Source organism: Syngnathoides biaculeatus, chromosome 10 (assembly GCF_019802595.1).
Source record: "Syngnathoides biaculeatus isolate LvHL_M chromosome 10, ASM1980259v1, whole genome shotgun sequence".
Classification (NCBI taxonomy): domain Eukaryota; kingdom Metazoa; phylum Chordata; class Actinopteri; order Syngnathiformes; family Syngnathidae; genus Syngnathoides; species Syngnathoides biaculeatus.
The window spans coordinates 31,427,910-31,442,164 of NC_084649.1; the positions used below are offsets into that span (position 1 = coordinate 31,427,910).

Sequence of the window (14,255 nt, forward strand, 5' to 3'; positions counted from 1 at the left end):
CAGTGCATGCCTCCATCTTTCTAAGTGTTCCTCCACCTGCTCCCTGCTTTCACTGCATATCACAACATCATCTTCGAACATCATGGTCCAAGGCGATTCCAGTATAACCTCATCTGTCAGCCTATGCATTACCACACCAAACAGGAAGGGTTGCAGAGCTGATCGCTGATGTTGTCCCACTTCCACCTTAAATTCTTCTGTCACACCTACAGCATACCTCACCACTGTTCTTCTGCCCATTAGATGTCCTGCACTATTCTAACATATTTCGCCACACCAGATTTACCACAATTCCTCTGTAGGTACTCTGTCATAGTCTTTTTCTAGATCCACAAAGACACAATGTAGTGCCTTCTGGCCTTCTCTGTACTTTTCCACTAGCATCCTCAAGGCAAATAGTGCATCTGTGGTACTCTTTCTAGGCATGAAACCAAACTGTTGCTCGCAGATACTTACTTCTGTCCTGAGTATAGCCTCCACTACTCTTTCCCATAACTTAATTGTGTGGGTGATCAGTTCAGTATATATATTTTAGAAACACATTACTGTTTGAATCATAACAACTGCCGATAAATGTAACACTTGTTTGTTGATTTCTTTACCAATATTTTTTAAATTACTGTTTTGGATAGAAAAAAATGCTACCAACACCAACTTCAAATAATTAAGATGTGGGTGCCCTAGTTACCTTTTTAGCAACAGGAGTGAGGTCTGGGCCAGATGCCATGCTGTCGTTTAGTTTCTTGAGAGCTCTCGTGTTGTTTGGATATTGTTTTTCCTGAATATCCAAAGTATCTTCTCTGTTGTCAGCTGATTCCTTCACAGTCTTTTTGCTGGCTTCTGCTTTATTTGCAGCGTCTTTAGACCCGTCATAGGCATTTTTGATTGTAGTGAAAGCTTCTGAATGAGAAAATGACTCATGAGCATACTTTAAATTTTCTTCATGGAAGAATCTGATACTGAAGTATGTTTGAGCGTTAAATCTTGAAGGCAAGTGGTCTAAAAAATGTAAAAACAAAAAAAACCCAAAACAAAAGTAATTGGAAAGACTGATGAAAAACAAGAGTATTGGAGCATTAATGACTTGACAGGACCAAAACAAAAACAGACCCTTCAGGAAAACACTTAGTTCAAGCATTATACATCCAAGCAAGGTTGGTCTATTTACAGTTTTGTGACCGGAAGGAATGTTAAAAGCAAGATGTGCATCAGCAACCAATTACCGTAGCAGTAGGCCTTGATCATTCATCATGGAAGTTTTGAGTATTTTATTGTTTTCACAGTTTTTGCACGTTACCTATATAAGTATTTTTAATGTACGACTGTTAGTAATATTTTTTGGGGGTTGTAATAGTAAACTAACTTCCCTCAGAATGATTAATAAGCACTTTAAAACTGTATAAAAATGAAAATGTTTGTCTTCATTATTGACCTGCATTGCTGGGATTGATTGTGTTTTTCAAAGTTTCTTTCTTGACATTGTAGTCTCCATTTAGGTTGTCCAACAGATCCTGAAGTTTGTCGAGCTCTTTGCTCAGATCTGTTTTTTGTGCCAGGGTAGAGAGGCCATTGCTCACCTTATCTACCTGGTCCCTGTGAGAAAAATGTAACTCATTGAGTGAACAGAAGCAAATATGTCATTCATATCCATCCATTCATTTTCTGAGCCTCTAAACCTCACAAGAGTTGTGGGAGTGCTGGAGCTAAACCCAGCTATTTTTGGGCAGGAGGAGGGGTACACCCTGAAATTGTTGTGAGGCAATTACAGGGAACATAGAGACAAACAACCGTTCACACCTAAATCCCACCTGAAGGCAATTTTAGAGTGTCCAACAATGACCACATTTTTTGGGGATGTTGGAGGAAACTTGAGTTCCCGGAGAAAATCCACGCAAAAGCACGGGAAGGACATGCAAAATCTACACAGGCAGGGCCGGAATTCGAACTCCAGTTGTTGGAACTGCGAGACAGACATTCTAACGGTTAGTGTCTAACCAGTTGTTCTACTGTGCCAACCAGCTCCGCAGAGATGTAAATTAGTCCCCGCGCATATCTTTAAGCAGAACTTGCACAATTGGTGGCTGAATAAATACCTTTTTTGCACCACTGTAGCTATTCTTACTCACTTACACTGTCACATAGTGGAAAACCCCCACTACTTGCAAGGAGGTCAGGCGAGTAAACCACTAAATCATGATTCATTAATATCATAAATGTTAAGAGAAATAATTCCATACCTTAATTTGTCTAATTGGGACAGAGCATCATCAATCTGTCTTGCAGAACTGGGAGGAAGCGTGACAGAGTTCCAAATAAAATTCAGACGAGCTTCCAGTGCTCGAATACGGGGCTCAAACTTTCCAAGGTCTCCAGAACCTCCTGGACCAGGCGGAAATTTTGCCGTAAATTTCTCAAGGGCTAAACTGAGGGCTTGTCGCTGTGAATCCAAGGAGAAGAAGCAAGAGGGACACATCTTGCAAATAGGAAAAGAGTCACAATGGCCTCTTGTGCAGGAATCACATCGAGGCCCTGTGATGCCCGGACGACACAAACAGCTTCCTGTCAGCTTGTTACAAACTTGGGTGCCTTCAGGATTACACAAACAAGCTGGAGAAAACAAATGAAAAGATTAAATACATTCAGTAAATCACACGCAAAGTTAAAGATTACAGTACTAGTTTAATAAAATATGAATGCCAACATTCCCACATGGAAAATACTGGAAATATGAACATTTCTTGAACATTAATACAAAATTGTGATGGTGTTTAAGGCAGGGGTGCCCAGACATTTTTACCCCAAGATATACTTTTCCAGCAGCCAGCCTCTCGCGAGCTACTAACGGGGTGGGGGTAGGGGAGGGGTGATGATGCTCCCAAACAGTTTAAGGTTAATGTTGCCTCCTATATTTAAAATACAGAATTAGCTTTTTGTGCACTGTATTGTCTGTGCTTTCATCCTGGATCAGGTTGTGCCAATGTGGAATTTTAACATTATACACCAGCTCATCCTGCACTTTCTACTTTGGCTTCAGACCAGACCTTTCCCACTCGAAAAAGAGAAACTCTTGTCCAGTTTCACCACTTTTTTTTCAATTATTCACGCACTTTGACACTCATTGCATCTTAAAACAACAGCATTTGTTTTTTAACTTTCTCCATTATTATCGAGAGTAAAGGCAGGATGTCTAGCTCGTCTTTGCTCTATGTTGCCCAGAGTATGTTGCTAACTAAAGCAGTGGTGGTGGACGCTGTGATTCTAAAACACATTGGTGGGCTGCGTAAGTACTGTAACATTTGTAATTATGAGTGTACATCTTTAAGAGCAGAGCAGGGCGGTGTAAGGTAAACTAGGAAAAAGAGTGCATGACGGAGCAGCGGTCATTGTTAGAGAAAGTTCTGTGTGCTACCTAAAAGAAACCAGTCTTCTTTTAATTTTTTACAGTACATATGTGAATTGTGCCATTGGATGTAACAACCCGTCATCCCTCACTCATTGAATCACATTGCAAAATGCCACAAACTGAATAGCTGTATGTTCTACTTTCAAGTTGCAATTTTTTTTTTTTTTAGGATGCAGTCCCATGATCGACCAAAACTGCCTCGATCGACGCATTGAGCACCCCTGGTTTAAGGGATCTCAAAGCACAAATCTATGATGACAAGAGGGTATATTTGGTTTTATGCGTCTTTTTTACTCAAGGATGACAACAGAATACAGAGAAGGTATCAAAAGAAATTGACTTACGCTTGCAGCCAATCAGAGGGTTTCCATGTGTGTTGTCTGGGCAATCATTACATGTTCGGCCCCCAAAACCTGGCCTACACTGGCACTGACCTGTCAACTAGAAAGAGGAAAACAAAACAAAACTCTTTTTACCAATGAAGAGATAAACCGTGCATATGAGTGTCATTTTAATACAGTTTGATAAGTAATGCTCAAGACTTAAAAATAAAAATTAAATTCTGCAATATTGCAGGCTATCTTTTTTTTTGCATGGGTGAAAGGAAATTTCTGCCATTGTGAAACAGCCAGGCTTAAATGCTTAAAATTTGTCAAAAACGGGCTAAGCCTGGCGAAATCTTCCTTGCCCCAGTGACATTCGCTCCCTGCAGAGTTATTCTGCCAACTTCCCAACTACATACCAGTACTCTATTTGTGATGGGTTGAGTAACAACCAAGAGGAATCTCGCAGGAAGGATTTGTGCTTAGTATGTGGTGAACAACGTCACCCAAGGGCTTCGGCCACTCTACCCTTGCTTTTTCTTTTTCGTTCTTTTTCTTCAAATCTAAATGTTGTCACCCTTGTCCAGCCATCGAAATGATCAACACACCTGGCTCTTTGTGTTCTGCACATCATGAGTACAGCTTACTGATTACCAAGCAAAAATTGGTGCATAAGAATTTAGAGTTTTCACCTACCATGCATGGTTTTGAGATGTGAAAGGAAACCGGAGTACACGGAGGAAATCCACGCAGGTGTAAAGGTATGATGTTGTTGCGTTATAATAGGAACAGGACGTGGAAGTGCACTTTTATTTTGAAAGTCAGCACTTTCTCTGTTATTTATTCTTTTTCCTTCTTTTCAACGTCATAGATAGCATAGGGAATTATGTGTTTAAAAATGTTCATTGTAGGGTGGAAAAATGCAGTTGAATTGTTGGTGGAAGCTCTGAGAAACAGAGAAAGTAGGCTTTGCGCTTTATTTTGAAGCCACACTTATCATGTGGCAGGAGGGACTACTTCCTCTTGTTCGTGAGATTTCTGGTGTAAGGTACGCATCTTGTTTTCCTCCACATATTTTCATTGTTTTGTTGCAGAAGATGCATATAAGTTAGTTTAAAATGTTTTCAAAGCGGGTGTAGTCACAGAGGCGCAGTGTTGAATACGTTTCATTGATTTTAAGCATAAACCTGTAAGTTGGAGGAGGAGTGGAGAGGTTGCCGTGTGTGGGTTGCTGAGGACCATGTGGTTTGTTTGGTGCGAATGAATGTTAGCAGAGGCCGTGTGGTGACCGTGTTCTTGATGTGGCAGTGCTTTGAGAGTACTTGTCAAAAAAAATCTGTGAACATCCGTGAATGTCTCTAATACAGGTATGTGAGGTTTTTTTTATATTCTTTTCATCTGTTGAGTTATCAATCGCGTTATTTGTTTTTGTGGTATATTTCCTTTTGTTCATGAGATTTCTGGTGTAAGTGTTTTGAGAGAAATCTGTGAACATCTGTGAAAGTGTCTCCTTTATAACACAGAGGGAGGATTACACCAAATTGAGACCAGCCAACGGGTGTGTCTTCTCCTTCATCATCCAAAAAAATACACAACACAGAATTAGAACCACTACACAGGGATGGGGAGAACATGCAGACTACACACTGGTGAGACTGGGATTTGAACCCTGGTCCTCAGAACTGTGAGGCAGATGTGCTAAACAGTCATGCAATCTGCCTCCTCGGTTTAAAATCTCTCTGTTAGTATTAATAAAAGGCATTAATTAAATGGCAGTCATTTAAGACTCATTAAAAACTTTGCCAAAAAGTATTCGGTGTACCATCATATTGTGTAATATTTTCTTTTTTTTTACCCCATGCTCAAACTTTACATGAACATAGTGCCCTCCCTCCCCCCAAAAAATCACATCCAGTAACATGGCATGCGTGATACTCTTATCTGTCCTTGCGCAAGCTACAAACTGAGCAAGTATACAAACTGCTCAAAGCTATCAGTAAGTTGCATTAGTCAGAGATCTTTTCAGTCTGATTTCTCCACGCATGCTTTTTGTACAAAATACTTCTAAATGTAACAGGTTACCACTCAAGGTCCTATTTCTTTTTAATAGGAATAACTCTACCCCTCCTGGAAGCGTCATCATAATGTGGTGTGTCCTAACTATGATTTGTGCCCATAAACCCAAGAACAGTTCACAGTACCCACCCATTTTTCAGTCCTCAGGGTGCAAGAGAGCCCTCCCACTGGGGAGTCCATGGTTGAGGGACTTCAATGCTCATGTGGGCAATGACAATGAGACCTTGAAGGGTGTGATTGGGAGGAATGGCACTCCCAATTAGAAGCCAAATGCAGTTCTGTTCTTGGACTTGCGTGTTCATCATGGATTTTCCATAATGAACACCATGTTCAAACACTCTCACCTATGGTCGAGAGCTGTGGGTCACGACTGAAAGTACAAGATCCCAGATACAAGCAGCTGAAAGGAGTTTACTCCGCACGGTGTCCTGTCTCTCCCTTAGAGATAGGGTGAGAAGCTCGATCATCCGGGAGGAGTTCAGAGTAGAGCCGCTCCTCTTCTGTATTGAGAGGAGCCAAATAGGGTGGCTACGGCATCTGATTCGGATGCCTCCCGGACGCCTCCCCGGTGAGGTGTTCTCGTCTCACCAGAAGGAGACCCAGGGGACAACCCAGGACACGCTGGACAGACTATGTCTCTTGGCTGGCCTGGGAATGCCTCGGGATTCTCCTGGAAGAGCTGGTTCAAGTGGCCGTGAAAAGGGAAGTCTGGGCATCCCTGGTAAAGATACTTCCCCAGCAACCCGACCTCAAATAAGCAGTTATGGATGGATGGATGGATGGATGGATGGATGGAAAAAATCTAGCGTGTGGAGAAGAGTTCACACCTGGTCACAAGTATCGCTGAAGGACTTGGTAGGGTCACACCTGCAGAGTTCACAGCTCTGGAACTGGGGGGGCTTCCAGTAGCCTCTTGCACATACTTCACAAGTCAGGCCATGGAAGTGTGGCCGACAAGGACACTGGCCAGTCACTGAATCACAAACATCTGACAGTGTTCCCTCTGGAAAACAGGTACATTCTGGAGAGCAGAGAGGCGTTGGAGTGTTTGCAAGGGGGGGTCTTTAATCAAATGCTTTGCATACATATAGCCCAAAATGTTATGATTGATGAACAAATAAAGCAATATTATCTAGTCCTCTGGCCATTGACTTGTATTTGCATGCATTCTATATGTAGTAAATTTAAATTAAGAGCAAGATCTTACAAAGTACCGTTATACTTTAATACAGTTTCAAGATCTTAATAGTAAGTCAAAATTCCCTAATCGCCCGATCTTCAATAACAGTGATTTTTTTTGACCCAGTATTTTTTTTTAGCTAGGCTGAAATCCACATGTTGAGGAGTGGTTCTGTTTCATGCAAATGGGCCATTGCAGCTGTCCAGAAAATGTGAGACCTTTCAGTACATCCATTTGCTTGACTTCTTCAGGTTTGAATGACATCTTTGGAAAACATACAAAACTTTCCCTTCTGTGAATTTAAATCTTGTGCAATTTTGAATTTTTCATATACACCCAAAGGAAAGTCAGTGCATGAATAGATATTTTTCCTTTTCCCATTTCAAATCTATTTCATAAATACATTGAATGTGATTAATTTAAAAAAATGTTTGAATAAATAGAACTACCTGATTGATGCAGTTGGCTGTTTATTAAGTTCATTTCAGTGAACATGATTCACCTGAAATGTAAATGTGTTGCGGAAAAGACAAAAATAGCTTACTCACTAGAGCAACCCAGTGGATTGGATGCAGAAAGGCCATAATAGCCTCTTTTGCACTGATCACAGCGTGGGCCTTCCACATTCAGTTTACATTGACATAAGCCTGTATTGTCATCACAGCTTCCCCCATTCACTGTTCCGTCAGCATTGCAGACACATCCTGGCAGAGATGAGCTCAAATAAGGACAAAATGTACAAAATCCATGCAAAGATAATATGTAAAACTTCAAGACTAATTTTCAAAACAATGTCGATCTAAAACTTGGTTTTAATTCCAATAAACTCAATACAAAAAGGAAAACAAAAGTCAAAATAAAATACATAAAGTATTTCTAAATTTCTTAATTCCCTTCAGCCTCTTGCAAATAGGCCATTCCAGTTGACTTACGTATACAAGCATCAGGACGGTCCATCTGGCTTCGAGGATTCGGCTGGTAGCCAGGGAGACACTGGTCACACTTTGGTCCTGTAGTGTGGTGCAAACATCCCTCACATACACCTCCAGTCCTCTGGCCACTGGCTTCATACAAAACTGGATCAAAATGACAGCTCCGGGCATGGTTGTTACACTCACAGCCTGAGGTGTGCAGAAAGAGAATTGAAAAAAATACTGCTGAGTGTGAACAAACAATCAATTCTACAGCTTCCTAACCACTTCATTTTAGTTTGGTTTTTCTAGACACTGACAATAGAAATCATAAAAGAAACATGCCTTTTTATTTGCCAGTAGATTTTACAAACTACTGCCAGTCTAGTAACAGAACAGTGAACTGTTTATAACTGTTTCAGGCAGAAGCAGTGCTGGTTTGAACGGCGACATCCCTAGATGGTGTGGGGCAGGGGGATGGGGTGCTGCTTAAATCAAAAACCGCCACTGCTTTTAGTAATGGTTGATGAGTATAAACTCTATTTCCCAAACATCACAACCCCATCCACTTACATGCATAGAATATAAAGTTTTGCCTAGGCTTGTCAGCTCAGTGATTCCAGAACTTTGGCAGGTGGCAGTGTGCCTTACGTTTGCAGGTATGTGTGGCGCGCTCCTCAGCAGGTCTCCAGGGAAGATCATTGTAAAGATCGTCACAGCGTTCACAGTTCACACCTGCAGTGTTATGTTGGCAGTCACACTGAGGGCTCACCTGCAGGTATTTACAACATTACTTACTTTAACTTATTCAAGATGTTTGAAATACAGGTATGGCCGAAACAAAATTGATCCAGCACGTAATAAGACAGAGGGCTCTATTTTTGTTGATGTTGCATCTGCAGTGGAGTACAAAAACTGACGTATCCCAATTTTTGTGCAAATGCGTGTTTACGAATTTGACTGATTGTCTGCAACAAGCTGGGTGTTCCGGTGATGACGGCATATGCTTTGACATGCACCCAGAGCAGTGACATGCCTACTGGGACCACGTCTAAGTCCAATGCAGTTGGTAGACCACTGGTGTACCATGTTTTTGGTGAATTTGATCAGTTCTGCGGACATTTGTGGTCAATGTCAGACATATTCCATCCATCCATCCATTTTCTGAACTGCTTATCCTCACGAGGGTCGAGGGACTGCTTGAGCCAATTCCAGCTGTCATCGGGCAGGAGGCAGGGTACATCCTGAACTGGTTGCCAGCCAATCACAGGGCACATAGAGAGAAACAGCCGTACTCACAATCACACCTAGGGGCAATTTAGAGTGACCAATTAATGTTGCATGTTTTGGGATGTGGGAAGAAACCGGAGTGCCCGGAGAAAACCCATGCAGGCACGGTGAGAACATGAAAACTCCACACAGGCGGGACCGGGATCGAACCCGGGACCTCAGAACTGTGAGGCCAACACTTTCCAGCTGACCCACCATGCCACCACTCATAATAATAACAATAATTATTATTATTTATATACCATATATTTTTAAATAATCCCTCATGACCAACACAACTATGAGGGTGGCACACAAACAATCAACGATCGGGATAGATCAGTGAGGTACAGAATACGGAATACATAGAGAATTTAAATAGCTACCAGTTATCAGCACCTCATTCTGTATTTATTAAGTGTAGGGTTACATTGTCTGTTGCCACACTGGTCAAGAGCAGCAATTGCAGGGATTGCTGCAATTACACATCATCCCCTTCCGCACAGAGACATCTCTATGTTCAGGGGATGAGGGAAGCCAGTTTGGACATGATTCTAGTGGGCTATGTTCATACCCACAGTCGCGCATACCTCCCTCTTTTAAATACACTGCCTTGTGCGCATCTGCGAAATTAACATGTCCCACCAAAACAGATTTACGGCAGTCACAAAAGTCGAGCCCTTACAATTAGATCAAAATGTTGTTAATTGTGGAAGTAATCAACAGTAATCAAACCTTATTAACAGCCTCCAGCAAACAGTGACTAGCATGTCCGTGACACATGCAACTGCCCATCACTTTCATCTCTTTCAAGGCAAAAAACCTACTGAGAGCTCGGCCTGGTAGTCGAGGCACATCGCCCAACTCTGTCAGGGTTATCCTCAGTCCCGTTAAGCCAGTCACATCTAGGGATAGAAAAAAATGCCCATCAAAAGTAATTTGTGTTTTTCATGATCCAAAATGTAATCGGGGACACTGTAACAGGGAAGGAAATCCAGGAGCCTAAGGCCTCGAGCTGAAGGGATCCCGAAGAGACAGCTGACACTGGCCCATGTCAATAATAAAGTGTTGCTTTATACAATGTTGCTGCTGGTAATCCCCAACTTTGGTCCCTTATCTTCTCACAGTTACAAACAGACTTGAAGAAAATAGGTTTTTCAACACCCTGCTATATTACTAGTTCTGCCACTTAGAAATCATGGAGGGGTCTGAAATTTTCATTGTGGGTGCATGTCAAGAGAGATAATCTAAAAAGAAAAATCCAGAAATCACAATGTATGATTTTTTTAACGATTTGTGTGATACAGCTGCAAATAAGTATTTGAACACCAGAGAAAACCAATGCTAACATTTGGTACAGTAGCCCTTGTTTGCAATTAGAAGTCAAACGTTTCCTGTAGTTGTTCACCAGGTTTGCACGCACTGCAGGAGGGATTTTGGGCCACTCCTCCACACAGATCTTCTCTAGACAGGTTTCTGGGCTGTCCCTTAGAAAGATGATACAGAGGAGTCATGGGAGAAGGTTTCGTGGTCACATGAGACAGCTCCTTCCAAAGATTTTCTATTGGGTTTAGGTCTGTAGACTGGCTAGGCCACGCCAGAATCTTGATTATACTTCTTACGGAGCCATCCCTTGGTTTTCCTGGCTGTGTGCTTTGTGTCATTGTCATGTTGAAAGACCCAGCCACAACCCAGCTTCAATGGTCTGACTGAGGGAAAGAGGTTGTTCCCTAAAATCTCACAATACATGGCCGCAGCCATCCTCTCCTTAATACAGTGCAGTCGTCCGGTCCCATGTGCAGAAAAACAACCCCAAAGCATGATGCTGCCACCCCCATGCTTCACAGGAGGGATGGTGTTCTTGGGAAGGAACTCATCATTCGTCTTGCTCCAAACACAGTGAGTTGAATTATAACCAAAAAGTTCCATTTTGGTCTCATGTGACCACGAAACCTTCTCCCATGACTCCTCTGTATCATCCAAATGGTCATTGGCAGACTTAAGACGGGCCTTGATATGTGCTGGTTTAAACAGAGGAGCCTTTTCTGCCATGCATGATTTCAAACCATGACGTCTCAGCGTAGTACCAACACTCACCTTGGAAACGGTGGTCCCAGCTCTTTTCAGGTCATTGACCATGTCGTGTCGTGTAGTCCTGGTCTCATTCCACACCTTTCGAAGGAACATTGAGACCCTACGAGGTAATATCTTGCATGGGGCTCCACTCTGATTGAGATTGACCGCCATGTTTAGCTTCTTCCATTTTCTAATTGCTCCAACAGTGGACCTTTTTTCACCAAGCTGCTTGGCAATTTCTCTGTAGCCCTTTCCAGCCATGTGGAGTTGTACAATTTTGTCTCTGGTGTCTTTGGACAGCTCTTTGGTCTTGGCCATGTCGCAAGTTTGATTCTTATTGATTGTACGGGGAGGACAGGTGCCTTTAAGCAGTTAATGGCCTCACACAGGTGCATCTGATTCAGGATAATACATGGAGCGGAGGTGACCTTTAAAGGCGGACTAAAAGGTCTTTGAGGGTCACAATTCTAGCTGATAGACAGGTGTTCAAATACTTATTTGCAGCTGTATCACACAAATAAATCGTTAAAAAAAAATCATACATTGTGATTTCTGGATTTTTCTTTTTAGATTATCTCTCTCCCAGTGGACATGCACCTACAATGAACATTTCAGACCCCTCCATGATTTCTAAGTGGGAGGACTTGCAATATAGCAGGGTGTTCAAATACTTTTTACACTGTAGATATAAAAAAAAAAGAAAAACTAGAGGGTGAAAAGAAAAAAAAGAGTTGGTGTTTAAGTGGAAATGTTTATCAATGATAAAAGCAGTAAGTAAAAATATTTTTTCCTGCTTGAATATATTAAAGCTAGATGAAAAATTTTACTCATTATTAGGCCATCTTATTTTCTTTTTCAGTTATTGAATAAAAAAAATATAAAATAAACCTTTGTTTAGCCATTATTCAGGTTGTATTTGTGTATGTGGTGGGTGTCTGTTGTCCATTGTACTTTTTGCCTGGGCCTCCCTCGGAGTGGGGAGGTAGGGTGTCTAAAAATGCTTATCATGCATGCTGCAATGCAACATTGCAGCGAAACTAACACTTACCTTATCATGTAATACACTGCAGCGAAACTAACACTTACCTTTCATTTTTGGGCTGCTGGGATCTGGGACATAAGGATATTGACGCAATGGACTGAACTCGATCTGGAAAAGAGAACACTTCATATTTGTATTCTGCATTCTCAATGCTGCAGTCCACTTTTACTTTCCTGAGATGGTATGGCACCTTACAGTAAGGTAATAATGGGGGAAATACAAGAACACAAAATGTTAATCAATCCATCCATTCATTTTCTGAGCCGCTTATCCTCACAAGGGTCACGGGAGTGCCGGAGCCAATCCCAGCTGTTATCAGGCAGGAGACAGGGTACACACTGAACTGGTTGCCAGCCAATCGCAGGGCACAGGGAGACAGACAACAGTCACACTCCCACTCACACCTAGGGACAATCTAGAGTGTCCAATTAATCTTGCATGTTTTTAGGATGTGGGAGGAAACCCGAGCACCCGGAGAATACCCATGCAGGCACAGGGAGATCATGCAAACTCCACGCAGGTGAGGCTGCCCGATGACAGCTGGGATTGCCTCCAACACTCCTGCGAGACCCTTGTGAGGATAAGCGGGGTCAGAAATTGGATGGATGGACATAATATATAATAAGTCATATTGTCACATTTGAAAAATGTACGGGTGTGGTCAATAATGCCTGCAGATATAAAGTTGCAGGTGTGATTAGGGATGGAATCCCAAGACCTTAAAATAACTTACTGAGTTGTTACATCTGAGTATGTAGTTGTTACCATGCCATAATCATAATTGATTGACATTGCACAGACTGAGACAGACATTTTTAAAGAGGTCAATAGACATTCAATTTCAAAACTAAATATAGACCGTTCGGATTTAGATATATGGACAGACTAGTCTCACATTAGAACTTAGATCAAGTCAAAGTAAATCACAATCTCATACTTATTATCATTAAATATTGAAACATTACCTGTGTTATAGCCCAGAAATGTTTTAAGTGTAACTGAATTTCCTTTGACATGGCTCAATATATTGATAACTTTCGATGTAAATGCGCTCACAGGACGTGACGAAGCTTTGAACATGTGCTTTTGGCATAACCTCTGAGTGAATACGGATTGTTTAGGATCAGGCTTGTTTTGTTACCAACGTTTATGAAATGAACACGTAAATTAATGTCAAGACTACACAAAATTAGCGACATCTTTCAATATCTATGTATTTCTACTCAGAAGAAATTTTACGTGTGTGACTTTTTGTGCTCGATTGTGCAGATTTATGAGTGCGATGGTGCGTGCACGCATACGCACCCGTCAAATCAGAGTGACTGAGTTATATATATATCCATCCATCCATCCATTCATCAATCCATCACAATCGTACCTGGGGCAATTTCGAGTCTCCAATTGATGCATGTTTTTGGGATATGGGACAAACTGGAGTGCCTGGAAAAAACCCACACAGGCATGGGGAAAACTTGCAAGATTTGAACCCTCATCCTCAGAACTGTGAAGCCAAAGCTCTACAGCTGCTCCACCGTTCTGCCAAAGTTAATATATATGTATATACACCGCTCTCTTGCTCTCTCTCTCGCTCTCTCTCTCTCTTGCTCTCTCTCTCACTCTAATATGATACAATATAATACATTAAAATTGGGAACTTTGAAAGAAATTGGAGTTCGCCTTACCGTATGATCTTGGTATGGATTTGATTCAGTAGAGGGTAGAGTATAGCAATATGTCTGGTCCACGGAAAGAGGACTTGCTGTAGAGACCCCTGGAAATGATTTCTTGCAGTTTGTAGCTAAGTAGAGGGCAGTCTGCCATGTCCTGCCATTATCCATAGACTTCTCCATCACCATGGCACTGGGACGAGGCCCCTGTAGAGAGAGAAATTTGTCATACACCAAAACAAAACTGTTTTGAAAATAACTATAGTCAAACTGTAGGAATAGAGGAAAATATGTTTATATGAGAACTG

General features: G+C 41.7%; 2 protein-coding genes across 14 annotated transcripts in view; one reads left to right on the forward strand and one right to left on the reverse strand.

Moving 5' to 3' along the window:
* Positions 1-14,255, reverse strand: part of LOC133507478 (laminin subunit beta-3-like) — a 43,444-nt gene that overhangs the window by 12,842 nt on the left and 16,347 nt on the right. For both annotated transcript variants that reach the window (XM_061832507.1, XM_061832506.1), the window contains 11 exons: positions 13,963-14,154; positions 12,325-12,388; positions 9,898-10,067; positions 8,545-8,665; positions 7,915-8,103; positions 7,531-7,686; positions 6,630-6,823; positions 3,748-3,844; positions 2,238-2,607; positions 1,433-1,593; positions 689-900 (listed from right to left, as the gene is read on the reverse strand). In XM_061832507.1, the coding sequence (XP_061688491.1) occupies positions 689-900; positions 1,433-1,593; positions 2,238-2,607; positions 3,748-3,844; positions 6,630-6,823; positions 7,531-7,686; positions 7,915-8,103; positions 8,545-8,665; positions 9,898-10,067; positions 12,325-12,388; positions 13,963-14,154 (1,926 nt within the window). The remainder of the gene's footprint in view (positions 1-688; positions 901-1,432; positions 1,594-2,237; positions 2,608-3,747; positions 3,845-6,629; positions 6,824-7,530; positions 7,687-7,914; positions 8,104-8,544; positions 8,666-9,897; positions 10,068-12,324; positions 12,389-13,962; positions 14,155-14,255) is intronic.
* g0s2 (G0/G1 switch 2) overlaps positions 1-14,255 on the forward strand; it is a 39,671-nt gene that overhangs the window by 7,115 nt on the left and 18,301 nt on the right. Inside the window, exons 1-3 of one of the 12 annotated variants that reach the window (XM_061832528.1) lie at positions 4,756-4,774; positions 5,001-5,093; positions 8,553-8,671. The exons of 1 other annotated variant lie outside the window; for it this stretch is intronic. The gene's annotated coding sequence lies outside the window, so the exon portion shown is untranslated. 10 more of the 12 variants (XM_061832530.1, XM_061832531.1, XM_061832532.1 and 7 more) reach the window with 10 other exon arrangements.